The 15,589-nt window shown below is 38.0% G+C and overlaps 1 protein-coding gene across 2 annotated transcripts in view; it reads right to left on the bottom strand.

The window, feature by feature from the left end:
• Nucleotides 1-3,061: 3,061 nt before the first annotated feature.
• The window catches only part of lamb1b (laminin, beta 1b), a 44,904-nt gene continuing 32,376 nt past the window's right edge, over nucleotides 3,062-15,589 (bottom strand). For both annotated transcript variants that reach the window (XM_067392316.1, XM_067392317.1), the window contains 9 exons: nucleotides 11,498-11,682; nucleotides 11,175-11,416; nucleotides 9,620-9,820; nucleotides 8,498-8,642; nucleotides 8,014-8,218; nucleotides 5,397-5,538; nucleotides 5,120-5,296; nucleotides 3,792-3,951; nucleotides 3,062-3,710 (listed from right to left, as the gene is read on the bottom strand). In XM_067392316.1, coding sequence (XP_067248417.1) covers nucleotides 3,574-3,710; nucleotides 3,792-3,951; nucleotides 5,120-5,296; nucleotides 5,397-5,538; nucleotides 8,014-8,218; nucleotides 8,498-8,642; nucleotides 9,620-9,820; nucleotides 11,175-11,416; nucleotides 11,498-11,682 — 1,594 coding nt within the window. In that variant the 3' untranslated portion in view covers nucleotides 3,062-3,573. The remainder of the gene's footprint in view (nucleotides 3,711-3,791; nucleotides 3,952-5,119; nucleotides 5,297-5,396; nucleotides 5,539-8,013; nucleotides 8,219-8,497; nucleotides 8,643-9,619; nucleotides 9,821-11,174; nucleotides 11,417-11,497; nucleotides 11,683-15,589) is intronic.

Here is a 15,589-nt window from a genome sequence, read left to right as displayed (position 1 = left end):
CATGAAGCAGTGTTTTGAAATCGCCCATCACTTTATAAAGTCGTTATTTAGTTTTTTTGGCACACCAAAAATATTCATGTCGCTTTATAATATTAATATTGAACCACTGTACTCACATGAACTGATTTAAATGTGTTTTTAGTACTTTAATGGATCTTTGCTGGCTATGGAGGCCTCACTTAGCCATCGGATTTCAACAAAAATATCTTAATTTGTGTTCCGAAGTTGAACCAAGGTCTTACAGGTGTGGAACGGCATGAGGGTGAGTAATTAATGACATTATTTTCATTTTTGGGTGAACTAAACCTTTAACACGTCGTCTCGTCAGACTCCATATACAAGTAAAATAATAAACTTAGAGGCATGACAATCCACTCCATTCGAATACAGACAGAGACAAGACTGTCAGACCTCAGCATACACCCAAACAATTCAGTACTTGAGTGAAGTGTTGAGTATCCGATGTAGCCTATTTTTTGCTTACTGTGTGACGCATTCATTGAAAAAAAAGGACTGAAATTGAACCACAGTTTCTAAGCGACTATACTGTACGTTTTCTTGAATTAGCCTGAGGTTTGGTTGTCATGTCCAAAGTTATTCTCAGTAACATCAACTTTGTCGACATCATGGATAAAAAAAAAAAATTATATCATTAATATTAAATTGTTATTGCCAAAACATTGACCAGTCAGGTGAAGCGGATTCCACTGATCATCTCCTAACAAGGCCACATATTAAGTTCTTGGTAGATTAAATGGTAAGCAAACAATCAGTTCTTTTAATAAACAATCTCCTGGATGCAGAAAAAATTGGCAGGAATAAAGATCTGAGGCAATTTTTTGGCAAGGCTTCTGGGTCAGAGTGGGCCTATAAACAGCAAGGATTGTGGGTTGGTCCCGTGTCAGCCGTGTTAAGAATTTACACCACAAACCGGTGACAGGATGTTGGACGCCCAAGGCTCATCAATGCTCGAGGGCAACAAAAGGTCTGGTCCAAGCCAACAGAAGGTCTACTGTGGCACAAGTCACACTGAATTTTAATGATCATTATTGGAGGAATGTGTCAACACAGTGTATTACACTCTGCTGCATATAGGGCAACATAGCCACAGACCATTCAGAGTGCCTATGATGACCCCTGTTCACCATCAGAAGCGCCTACAAACATGAAAACTGGCCCTTGGAGCAGTGGGAGAAGGTTGCCTGATCCGATGTGTCCCACCCCATGGACTGCCGTGTACGTGTGCGCTGTTTACCTGTGGAATTGATGGCACCAGAATGCACCGTGGGACGATGACAAGTCAGTATAGGGAGTGTGATGCTCTGGGCAATGTTCTGCTGGGAATCCCTGGGTCCAGCTATTCATGTGGACTTAAATTTAACGCGTGCTGCTATACCTACCTAAAGATTGTTGCAGACCAGGGTCCTGTTACCTTGATGGTAGTTGAACAAACTCAGGGTTACAGGATTAGTTTTGCATTGACAAAACCAAACCAATCTAATCAGGCTTTGTTGGTAACATGACTCAAACTCAGTTGGTAACGTCCCTCATTTCTCTGTCAGTTCAGGCTTTGATCCTGACATCAGTAGCGAACAGCCAATCACATGCTGTGGAACAGTGAATCTGTGATTCACTTCTCTCTTCTGCAGAATATTACGAGACTGAAAAACTAAAAAAATCTTGCTATATCAGTGCATATAAAAGTTGAAAAGTTAGTTTAAATAGCTTAATTTGTGTTCTGAAGATAGTGTGTTCACACCGCCTGCGGCGAGAGCGTCAAAGTGACGCTAGTCATTCATTTTCAATGAGAGCCGGCGGCGAGCTCCAGCGAGAGCGGCGCGTCTTGGACGGTGAGAGCGTCGAGGAGAGTTTAAATCAGGGGTGCGTTTCCCGAAAGCATTGGTAGTCAACTATGGTCGTAAGTCCCATTGAACTCTATTGATATAACGACGGAACTTGCAACCATATTTCGCTTTGGGAAACACACCCCAGGTTAACTTTATGGTAATGAGCTATGACGCGGTTCGGCGGCAACCAATTAGAATGTAGAGGTCCTCGCTTGAGAGGCTTCCGATTGGTTGACGCGACTTGTCATTTACTTTGGCTCTGCTTTGACCCTCCCGTCGGCGGCAGTTTGAACGAACAGTACAGCGTTGTTGGCAGGGCGGCCAAGGCGAATGTTGACGTTCTCGCCGGCGGCGGTGTGAACACAAATTAAGATATTTTTGATAAAATCCGATGGCTCAGTGAGGCCTGCATTGCCAACAATGACACTCCTATTTCCAATGCTCAGAAAGCTACTAAAAACATATTTAAAACAGTTGATGTAAGTGGTTCAACCCTAATATTATAAAGTGACGAGAATGCTTTTTGTGTTCCAAAAATAACAAAAAAGCATCTTTATTCAACAATATCTACTCAGTGATGGATGATTTCAAAACACTGCTTCATGAATGAATCATTTGTTTCAAATAAGTGATTCAAAGTGCCAAAATCACATTTCAGTAAACGAGGCTTCGTTACGACGTGTTTTGAAACTTCAATAGTTCACGTGACTTTGGCAGTTTGATACGCGATCCGAACCACTGATTCAAAACAAAAGATTCGTAAAACTTCATGAAGCATTTTTTTTTTTTTACATCACCCATCACTAGATATTGTTGAATAAAGATGCCATTTTGTTATTTCTGGTGCACAAAAAGTATTCTCGTCACTTTATAATATTAAAGTTAAACCACTGTACTCACATGAACTGTTTTAAATATGTTTTTAGCTTTCTGAGCAATGAAAAAGGGAGTGTTATTGCTGTAAATAGAGGTCTCACTGAGCCATCAAATTTGATCTTAATTTGTGTTCTGAAGATGAACGAAGGTCTTACGGGTGTGGAACGACATGAGGGTGCTTATTTATATTACCTTTATATTTTTATATTCATTTCAACTAAGTGCTTAATAATAATTGATAAACTATAATTGTATGTGTGTAATGGATTAAGGGTATAATATTTACATAATATCTAAATCACACAAAATTAATATTATAAATAAGCATTGCTAAAAGCTTTTTTTTTTTTGACATGTAGTGACCTTTAATTTGCAGTAGAAACAGGGGAAGTGACTTTATTGCATCAGACATGTCACTTTGCTCACAGATGATTGGTCCAATTTTGGTTTGAGATCTATTACCAGGAAATAACCTGCCCCAGAGAAGGTTAGCCGTGGAATGCAAGTTACTATAGCGTTGAACTGCTAAACCCAAGCCACTTTCATGGTGGTTAAAAACCCAGGGCTGGTGCAAACTAAACTGAAAAATACCTGGCTATCCACCTAAACTGACTGTAGGATTTCTAATATCATATATAGGACACAATAAACTTGGAGAATTTTTTCATAGTTCAGAAAAAGCAAAAATATATTGAGTGTTCTTAGTAAAATCTTATATTGTTTTTCAATAAAATGTCTTAAATGAATTGCATTCGTGCAGTTAGTAACTTATATATGACAATACAAAATTGCATTTACATAGTTGACGACTGATTATAGTCTGAGCTTTTTATTTATTAGTTCTTGATAGTTAAGCACAGGTGCTGTAGATGGTGATTTTCTGACTGAGTTCTTGCAGTACTTCTCTGGCCTCATTCTCCAGCCCTTCCAGCTCCTGAGCTTTCTCCACCAGAGTGTGCTGATTTATCACAAATGATCTCTCCAGCTCTGGAAGAGATAAAGAGAAAGAAAAGTCAGGAATCATAGTTAAATCTATAATCAAATATTTGAGTCTGTGAGCATGGTTACCTCTTAGTCTCTGTAGTTTGTTGGTGGCACCTGTCAATAGATCTTTTGCTTCCTGTCGTAGTTGCTCGGCCTTCTGACGTGCATCAATCACACCTGCTGCATTTTGATCTATCAGACCGCTGGCCAGTTGGTACTTAGGTCGCACGTTCAAGTCAATTTCCTAAAATACACAAATTTACACACACAAACTTATTTTAAAGTGAGTCAATGATGTATGAGTATCCCAGATAAAAAAATAAAAAATAAAAAGAGGTAACCAAACCTGCTATATTATCTATATTTATATAGCTATAATCATAGGCCTATGCTATATTTAAGAAAAGTAACAGTTTAATTCCTTTGGTTAAAGGATTGGTTCACTTCTGAATGAAATTTTCCTGATAATTTACTCACCCCCATGTCATCCAAGATGTTCATATCTTTCTTTCTTCACTCGAAAAGAAATGAATGTTTTTGTTGAAAACATTCCATGATTATTCTCCTTATAGTGGACTTCAGTGGACCCCAAATGGTTGAAGGTCAAAATTAAAATTTCAGTGCAGCTTCAAAGGGCTTTAAACAATACCAGACAAGGAATAAGGGTCTTATCTAGCGAAACGATTAGTCATTTTCTTAAAAAAAAAAAATACAAATGTATATGCTTTATAAACAGAAATTATCACCTTGCAAGTGCTTCCACCATTCCGCTTTCTGTATTCTTCAAAACACGTACGCTGTATGTCCTACGTCTTCCCTATTTTTACTTACGGAAAAAAGGAATTGGCGCCACATTCACTATGTAAGTTGAATAGGAAAGGCTTAGGTCATACAGCGTAAGCTTTTTCAAGAATACGGAAAGCGGAAGCACTTACAAGGCGATAATTTGGGTTTATAAAGCATATACTATTGTATTTTTTTAGAAAATGACCAATCGTTCCGCTAGATAAGACCCTTATTCCTCGTCTGGTATCGTTTAAAGCCCTTTGAAGCTGCACTATAACTAATTGTGACCAACCGTTTGGTGCCCATTGAAGTCTAAGAAGTATAATCCAGGAATGTTTTCATCAAAAACCTTCATTTCTTTTCGACTGGAGAAAGAAAGACATGAAGATCTTGGATGATATGGGGGTGAATAAATTTTATTTGAAAGTGAACTAATCCTTTAATGAATGTTGTGTTACCATCAAGTAAAAATACATTTTCCTTACAGAATATACATCTTAATCTTTTTTTAAAGTTATATATATATATATATATATATATATATATCAGTATTCAAGTCATCATATGTGTAAATTTCCTTCGAATGTATTTTTGAATAAATAAACAGTTAAAAGGCATTTCGTTACTTGTGCAGTGTGCTCAATTTCCTCTTTGATGTAGTCAGTTTGTTTCTGAGTTTGATCTGCACTTCTGGATGTTTCTTGAGTTTTCTGTTGGAGTTTGTCGACCTCTCTCTCAAGATCCAAAAATCTTCCTGTGCTGCTACTCAGTTTGAACTCTGTTGCTTCAGTTTTTGATTGTACCTGTAGACACAGGAAGATTTCATTAAAAAGAATCAATAAAATTAGAAAAAAATGATTATGTAAAGGGCACATAAGGATTTTTAAAGATATATATACTCACAGCAGTATTTTTTTCTTTTGTTTGGTTTATGTCACTCTTGACCTCATTCAGTTTTTCGCTGGCAGCAGTCTGAGCGCGCTCAGTATCCTCTAGAGTTTCCTTCACCTCATCAGTGGTCTGTTTCAGTGCTGTAGCTCTCTCACTGTGATACACACACAAAACACACACACGGTGATGTAATAAAGGAGGGTGTTTTTATGATTATTTCTTCCACTATGGGCCTTTTTATTACATGGGTCGATTTTCTTACAGTACAGGTGACAAAACAACTTTCTTTGTTTTTGAAGGTCACATTAAAACGGTTTGTTTTTCCACCTTACTTTTTACTTTTCAAATACTCAGATTTAATATTTTTGCCCTGCACCAGACCCAATTATATAATTTTTAAAACTATGTTAATCTAAACAAAGAGTGCATTATAAACAGATTTTAATATTCACTGTGTGAAAATTATTTATATAATTTTTACACAAATTATGACAATCCCTTAGTTGTGGCACCACAACCAAAAATTTTGCCACAAAAAAGTTGCAAAATTAGTGTACTTGGTTACTAACTAGACAACAGTACCAATGAAGCGCAGGCTTGAGATGAAAAATGAGACATATGCTGTGAGAAAACAAAAAAAACTCTTGACCCTTCGCCAGGGGTTTGATTGACAGGCGATCTAACCAATCATAACGCCAAATCCATCATTTTGTCCGACAAAGCAGTCAGGGGAGTTAACGTAAGTGAACTTGAACTTAAAAAATGTTGTGTACTTTCCGCTATTGGAACAACATTCCTTCTGATGTTCATTCATGTTTATTTGATGCTATAAATGAACTAGTAGGATGATCGGTTCATGAGCCGTTTGAGCTGAGGCGCTACAGAAATCTGTCACGACACATTAAAGAGCCACAAAATGGTATTTACTGTTTAAATTTCTTTAAAAATGACAAAATTTGAAATTTGAGACTGTTTCATATCAAAAGTAACCTGCTCTGTTTTGTCTGTTGAAGCGTTGTCATTGTCCTTTGCTCCGCAATGTATTTTTCACTGCGTGAGAACATGATGTGTGGCGAGAGATCAGCATGGCTTGTTGGGCATAGCAACAGTAACTAAAGGGGGCGGGTTTTTACGAACGGTCAGTTCTCCAGTGATGCATTTATATTAGTGGTTCTCAACCCAGGGCCACTAGCGAGCCTCTTCAAACTTATAGGGGGCTCCAGTAAGTCTTACAATTATTTAAAGGTGCCCTAGATTCAAAATTTGAATTTATCTTGGCATAGTTAAATAACAAGAGTTCAGTACATGGAAATGACATACAGTGAGTCTTAAACTCCATTGTTTCCTCCTTCTTATATAAATCTCATTTGTTTAAAAGACCTCCGAAAAACAGGCGAATCTCAACATAACACCGACTGTTACGTAACAATCGGGGTGTACGCCCCCAATATTTGCATATGCCAGCCCAGGATGGAGGCATTACACAAGGGTAGCCAATATTAACGTCTGGATGAAAGGCATTAGACAAGGGCAGAATGTCTGGATGTGCACAGCTGAATCATCAGACTAGGTAAGCAAGCAAGGACAATAGCAAAAAATGGCAGATGGAGCAATAATAACTGACATGATTCATGATGTCATGATATTTTTAGTGATATTTGTAAATTGTCTTTCTAAATGTTTCGTTAGCATGTTGCTAATGTACTGTTAAATGTGGTTAAAGTTACCATCGTTTCTTACTGTATTCACGGAGACAAGAGCCGTCGCTATTTTCATTTTTAAACACTTGCAGTCTGTATAATTCATAAACACAACTTCATTCTTTATAAATCTCTCCAACAGTGTGTAATGTTAGCTTTAGCCAATAAACACTGTACTTACGCGATTAGACATGCTGCACGGCGAACACTTTGTAAAGATCCATTTTGAGGGTTATATTAGCTGTTTGATTTTTTTTAATGTTGTTTAAGGCAAGCGCGAGCTCTTGGAGAGTGGAGCACTAGTTTTAAAGGGCCACACACCCTGAATCGCCTCATTTCTAATTATGCCCCAAAATAGGCAGTTAAAAAAATGAATAAAAAAAAAATCTATGGGGTATTTTGAACTGAAACTTCACAGACACATTCAGGGGACACCTTAGACTGATATCTTTTAAAAAAAAGTTCTAGGGCACCTTTAAATTTAGTTATCTTAACAATTTGAATTAAAATGCAAAAAAAAAAAAAAAAAGATTAGATAAACATAAGGATGTACAACATTAAACTGACATCTACGGAGCTTTGCACATGCCGACAAAAATATATATATCATGGCTATGAATTAAGTATTTGTTCTCTTGTTTTAGTAAATTTGTGGCCACGACATACATATTTTTCCCCCCAAAATTTCACGTGTGGGGCTCCGTAGACATCATATTTTTTTTTTTTTTTATTAAATTTATTATTATTTTTATTGCAGATTAGATAGGCATTTCAGCTTAGATAGGCGGGGCTCCGAGGGCTGTTTTTCTCGAAGAAAAAGTCAAAAAGGTTGAGAACCTGCTTTATGTCCAAAGTTGGACATTGTTAGTGGGCATAAATAAACTAGTGAGAAATGTCAAAAGTTCACAGGTGTGTGTGTGTTTACTCACTTGGCAGCCTGTGCTTGTTGCAGGAGTCTCGCTGCAGTGCGGGCCTCGTCTGCCGTTTGGGTCAGAATATCATCCACGCTGGTCAGTCTGGCCACATGTTCTCGGATCTCTGAAGTCATGTTCTTTAGCGCTCCAGATGACACTGGCAAACTCAATTTCATCACCTCATCAGCTACTTCCTCTATACGCTTTGGATCTGTTTCGTCTACACAGACAATCAGATACAAGTTTTTAACATCAATATTTAGATTTACTCTCTTTGTGACATCACATAATAATCAATTTATATATGTTATACCATGTTCCTATAGCCCATAAGCAATGGTATATACTGTATCATATGGTCTATTTGTAACAAAAATACATACTGGGTGGGTAGGACATTTCATGCAGATCTAAATATATGTGTTTTGAATAAAAGATTGTTAGTATTCTGAACACAACTAATGTGTGAGTGTTTACTATATGTAACCTATATGTATACTTGTGAGGAAGTCTCGTATTTGCTGAATGAGGTCTCTGAGCTCGTCATTGGTCTGTTCCACTCGTGCTTTGCTCTGATTGGCTCTCAGTAACACTCCCTGAGCACTGAGCTTAGCCTCATCCGCACGTCCTCGAGCATCTGACACCTACCAGATAACACACATGCATAAACACACTTAACACTTATCGTAGTAAAAAAAAAAACAACAAAACTTTTAATAAAGATTAAAAAAAAAAACTCACCAAGGCAGATTAAAAATACAGTTAAAACAGCAATATTGCAAAATAAATATTACAATTTAAAATAACTTTTCTATTTGAATATATTTAAAAATGTAATTTATTCCTGTGATGCAAAGCTGAATTTTTAGCATTTAGTCTTTAGTGTCACATGATCCTTCAGAAATCATTGTAATATGCTGATTTAATATCAATGTTGGAAACAGTTGTGCTGCTTAATATTATTTTATAACCTGTGATACCTTTTCAGGATTCTTTGATGAATAAAAAGTTTAAAAATATCAGCATTTATTTAAAATAGAAATCTTTTGTAACAATTTACACTACCGTTCAAAAGTTTGGGTTCAGTCATTTTTTTTTTTTTTGAAAGAAATTAATACTTTTATTCAGCACGGATGTATTAAATTGATAAAAAGTGATAGTAAAGATTTATATTGTTAGAAAAGATTTGTATTTCGAATAAATGCTGTTCTTTTTAACCTTTTATTCATCAATGAATCCTGAAAAGAGTATCACAGGTTCCAAAAAAATATTAAGCACCACAACAGTTTTCAACATTAATAATAACTGAGAATCAAATCAGCATATTAGAATGATTTCTGAATCATGTGACACTGAAGACTGGAGTAATGTTGCTGAAAATTCAGCTTTGCATCACAGAAATAAGTTATATTTTAAAGTATATTAAAATAGAAAACCGTCATTATAAATTGTAATAATATTTCACAATATTACTGTTTTTTCTGTATTTATTATGAAATAAATGCTGCCTTAATGAATATAAGAGACTTCATTCAAACTTTTGACTGGTACTGTTTATATATATATATATATATGAATTTAAATAAATTAATAAGTCATTAATATTGTTGTGAATACCTACCATCTTGTTTAGCTTGTCCACTTCTTTTAAAGCGTGCAGGACTTCTTGGTCTAAGTTTTTGGCTTTGTTCAAGGCCTCTTGAGATTGGGTCACAATAGTCTTACATCCTTCTCCACCACACTGGGACACGCCATCCTCGCTCACACAGCCTAGACCACCACAGACACCGCAACCATCAAGACCTGGCACCCCTCCGCACACCTACACACATTTACACATCTGATATTATAACCCATGACAATATAGCTTTCATACATTAATGAGCACATTGTTGGATTTTGACTAATATTACTCATAAGTTCTCAGGCTGTGTTTCTGAGAACTGCTTAGCATGCCACTAACATGCTAACATGAGCTCCTAAATGCTAACTAATAGGGGTGTGACGAGACGGGTATCTCACGAGACGAGACGAGACTAGAGATTGAGTTAAAGAGACGAGACAAGATGGCGAAATACGTCACTAGAAAAAATATTCTGCAGGTGTATTTGAAATGTTTTAACTAATCATCTTGTAATCATTGTCATTTCAGTTCTACTTCCTGAGTATGAATTATCATATGCAGTAAAAGACAACAATACCCAAGTACTGTAAAAGGTTTTGCCACTAACTCAACTGACTGACTTCTCTTCTGTATGATTTCAGTCTCTTCAGACCTTACTGTGCATTATGAGCTTCTACAACTTTTGACCTCCTAACTGAACTCCTTTCCACAAATAGAAATAAAAACAGTATAAATGAAAATGGTAACACTTTACAATAAGGTCTCATTTATTAACATTAATGTATTAACCAACATCCACTAACAATGAGCAATATATTTGCTACAGTATTTATTAATCTTTGTTTATGTTAGTTGATAAAAATAGTCATTCATTGTTAGTTCATGATAGTTCACAGTGCATTAACTAATGTTAACAAATGAAACCTTATTGTTTGTGCTTAATAAGATTTAGAGAAAACTGTTATTCGTTTTTATGGTAACACTTTACATTAAGTGCAACCATAATCACACTCAATATTCAAAGTGCAAATAAGACCAAATTTTTCTTTGATACAGAGCTGAGAGATGGTTACAACTACACTGCACAGCCTAAAATAGCTTTCATATTGAGAGATCAGGGAGCCGCTTTCAAAATGAAAATGAAAATGCACTTTCAGCGATCGCGCGTAACTCTGTAAATATGGAGCGGTGGCGACCGTCATCCAACTGAATTAAATGTTTTTTTATTTAAATGCAAAAAAAAAAAAAAAAAAACGACAGTGGAGGCGTAATGTAAACGTAGCGGTGGCATATTCTTTCTTAATCATCCTAACATTCTGTCATGGCAACACCACGAGACTATTTTTCGCCTCAACGAGAAATCTCGTCACAGTTTAGTCTCGCGAGATCTCGTGACACGAGATCTCGTCACACCCCTACTAACTAATTAGATTAGTGCTTTATAAAAGGCAGAGCCAACCAGCATTCACACACGCACGCCACACTTTGTGCGCCATTCAAATAACCCACTGACTACTTGTTTTTTTTATTTTTTTTATGTAGTTTCAGTTACCTGACGGCTTAGTCGTGAAAGGTCTGAGGAGTCCAGTTCAGATCCAATGTTGTCCAGCCTCTGTATATGCAGCTGATGTTTCAGGTTAAATTCTTTTTCTGTGGCGTCTAGTTTGGCTTCTGTAGCTTTCCGCAGCAAGGCAGACTCTTTGACCGTACTTCCCGGTTCAGAGACGGCTTGATTGACACGATACTCCGCCACGCCAGATTCCCTGTAATACTCTCTGATGCCGTCCGCCGCACCTACAGGAGATGATCACCACACACTTCAGACACACCATATGTGTGTTGAATTTAGCCAGTATGTTTGTGTGCTCATCTCACCTCTGGGGTCTGAATGTTTAATGTTCAGAACCTGCTGCTGTTTGTCAGAGGAGATCTCTTGAAGGTTTTGGACCTCCTTGTTCAGACTTTCCAGGTTCTTCACGGCCTCTTGATGGTCAGCAGATACCTTCTCCAGATCTGTTTCAGATCGGTCCATAGACTTTCGCAGAACTGATGCTGTCTCACTAAGATCAGGAGACAGAAATTTAAAGTGTATCAGTAAACAGTGTTAGCATTCACACTGTTACTGGTCTTGAAAGCAGACTCAGATATAATTTTGGTCCATTTTAGATGTGACAGGGACTTGTTTTTGTTGTTTTTTTGTTTTTTTGGAATGCAAATCAATTGAACATTAATGGTGTGTTAGTTTTAAGTATTTGTAAAACTCTATATATTTTAAAGGTGCCGAAGAACATGTTTTTAAAAGATGTAATATAAGTCTAAGGTGTCCCCTGAATGTGTCTGTGAAGTTTCAGCTCAAAATACCCCATATTTTTGTTTATACATTTTTTTAAGTGCTTATTTTGGGGCATCATTATAAATGCGCCGATTCATGGTGTGCGGCCCCTTTAATTCTCGTGCTCCACGCCTCAAGAGCTCGCGCTTGCCTTAAACAACATAAAAAAAGTTCACACAGCTGATATAACCCTCAAAATGGATCTTTACAAAGTGTTCGTCATGCAGCATGTCTAATCGCGTAAGTACAGCGTTTATTTTGATGTTTACATTTGATTCTGAATGAGTTTGAGGCTATGCTCCGTGGCTAACGGCTAATGCTACACTGTTGGAGAGATTTATAAAGAATGAAGTTGTGTTTATGAATTATACAGACTGCAAGTGTTTAAAAAATGAAAATAGCGACGGCTCTTGTCTCAGTGAATACAGTAATAAACAATGGTAACTTTAACCACATTTAACAGTACATTGGCAACATGCTAACAAAAGATTTAGAAAGACAATTTACAAATACCACTAAAAATATCATGATATCCTGGATCATGTCAGTTATTATTGCTCCATCTGCCATTTTTCGCTATTGTCCTTGCTTGCTTACCTAGTCTGAGGATTCAGCTGTGCACATCCAGACGTTAATACTGGCTGCCCTTGTCTAATGCCTTGAACATTATCTGGCATATGCAAATGTTGGGGGCGTACACCCTGAGTGTTACGTAACAGATTCGCCTGTTTTTCTGAGGTTTTTTAAACAAATGAGATTTATATAAGATGGAGGAAGCAATGGAGTTTGAGACTCACTGTATGTCATTTCCATGTACTGAACTTTTGTTATTCAACTATGCCGAGGTAAATTACATTTTTGAATCTAGGGCACTTTTATAATTGACTAGTTGGTGGGTTGCCTGAATGGTTTTGGGTTCACCTGACCCCAATCTTGGGGTGTGTTTACATAAGATACATTCTTGCATTGAAAAAGACCTAGAAAAGAAATGGATTTCAAGATGTATTTTTTAAAAACTGGACTATTTTTAAATGTCAGACATGCAGAATAATTATAAAATATTGATTAAATAAATAAAATAACAATAAATAACAAATTAAAAATATGAATTAATATCAACATATTGATAAAATATATTTAGTTATTACTGTTACTAATAATAAAAATAATATTAGAATAATATTCTACTGTTTTGTTTTTAATTTTTGATTTTTTAAACAGTCATAGCACTAAGGTGATCCAGGTTAAACACTCAAGCCTTGATTTTTGGTTAAACATATTTGTATTTGATAATATTTTTTTTAATAATGTCATGTCATATGACCTACAATGATGGCTTTTATGATGCTGTCACCATTCCATACACTATATGGAAAAAAGCAGCGTGAACATTCTACAAAACATCTCCTTTAACAGAGATGTATATGAAGTGTAACAGTGGTCCACTTTCTTCCCATGTAAAACCTAACAGTGAAAATCGCTAAATGAAATAAGTTAGTTTAACTTTAAATTTTTAAAAAGTTAATCCAAATTAACAAATATATGTTATGTGAACTCGAAAACTAATTATATTATGCAGAACTCAATTTGATTAAGTTACTATAAATAATATACTATTTTAAACTTTAATGATTTAAGATACCGAAATTCATTTAATATTGCAGCTTACGCCACAGCATAGTTAAGGGAAATCTGAATTTATTCAATGTTTTATAATCTCTTTTAAATAATGTTTTCGTAGAAATTACATTTGTATAGCATAGGTTATGCTTTTATAGCTTTCATAACTAATTAACTAAAAGCTAATGACTGTCACAGACACGTCAGGTTCCACCTCACTGCAGTACCCACGCACTCAATCACCAGCCTTCTAATCACCGCCACCTGCACGTCATTACCCTGCAATCACCAGCACCATAAAGCCACCACACTCACACACACTCACTGTCCGGTCTCGTTCGCACTACATGTTATGTATGCTAACCTTAAGGACTCCCAAACGACTTACCTACCTGCTCCAGCGATCTCCTTTATCTCCTTCGTCTCCTGGTCTCCCCGTGTGCAAACCTACCTGTGTGTGTGAGTGTCTCCATCGTCTCCCTCAACTGCATCTCTCATCCAGCATCTGCAAGTTGAAAAGGACAGTATTATTTCCCATTCATCTCTCATCACACCATATCTGCCCGTTATCATTCTGTGCTCTACTGTTTGCAAATAAATACTTAACTGGATTGCTTCTACTTCAGTCTCCGTGTCTCTGTTGTAACAGAAGACCGGACCATAACAACTTCACAGTATGAGCACCAACGACCCGTTTCAAGAGCTCGTGGACACGCTGCGCCGAGCACTCACACCACAGCTATCGTCATCTTCCTCTGGCAACGCTTCCACTCCAGCACCAGCCAGCACCGCTTCCTCACCTGCATTCACCGCCAGTCCCATGGCCAAACCGGCGCCCTACTCTGGATCGGCGGAGGAATGCAGCGGATTCCTTCTCCAATGCGAACTGGTCCTGGAGATGCAGCCGCAATTCTACACCACCGACACGGCTAAAATAGCGTTCATCATCTCGCAATTGCAAGGTAAGGCCCTGCAATGGGCAGACTCTCTGTGGACTCAAAAGGGCCCTGTGGTCAGATCTTACTCGGCGTTCGTCTCTCACTTCCGAGAGGTCTTCGGGAGACCTCTGACGGATTCATCGACTGGTGAGAAACTCTATAATCTAAAACAACGTAATCTCTCTGTTAACGAATATGCCTTGCAGTTCCGAACGCTAGCCGCCACCAGCGGATGGAATGAACAAGCTCTCATCACATCATTCCGTCAGGGGTTGGAACCCAATATGCGGCTGCATCTCGCTGCATACGAGGACTCCATTGGACTGGAACGCTTCATCCAACTCGCCATTCGCGTGGGGTCCCGTATGCAGTCGTGTCTCCTAGAGCACCAGGGCCAGTCAACCATCACCAACCTCCTCCGTCGGTCCGAACCCGTCAGCTCTCCAGAACCAGCCACCGAACCCATGCAGATTGATCATTCTCGTCTCACCACTAATGAGAGACAAAGAAGGCTGACCCTGAACTTATGTTTATATTGTGGATTACCGGGGCATGTCATCTCCACATGCCCAACCCGTCCTCCTCGGCCCGTGGTGAGTGCAATTTTTCCCTCTATCCAAAAAATGAAACCACTCACTACTGTTGTAATCCTTACTGCTGCAAACACCTCTGTTCCAGTGGTGGCGCTCCTCGACTCAGGGTCAGCAGGAAATTTCATCTCTGGTGCCCTATGCCGACAACTCAACCTCAAAGTCTCCCCGTCTCCGACTAGCTATCAAATCCACTCCATCATGGGCAAACCCCTGAGCCGTAAGAACATCCGTCATTATGTGGGACCTCTTCAACTCTGTGTCGGCATCCTGCACTCGGAGAAGGTACATCTGCTGGTTCTGGAGGAATCCACTGCTGACGTGGTTCTAGGGCGTCCGTGGCTGGAACAACACAATCCCACCATCTCTTGGCGCACGGGCGAAATCCTGAAGTGGGGCGATCACTGCTTTCCCGACTGTTTCCCAGCGCTTCCTGTTCCAACGTCTCCACTCTCCAAGTCTCTCTCCATGAACGCCACCTCTATCG

Source organism: Chanodichthys erythropterus, chromosome 8, assembly GCF_024489055.1.
Source record: "Chanodichthys erythropterus isolate Z2021 chromosome 8, ASM2448905v1, whole genome shotgun sequence".
Taxonomy (NCBI): Eukaryota; Metazoa; Chordata; class Actinopteri; order Cypriniformes; family Xenocyprididae; genus Chanodichthys; species Chanodichthys erythropterus.
Note: the sequence above shows the minus strand (reverse complement) of the source record. Positions and strands in the feature narration are given on the sequence as shown.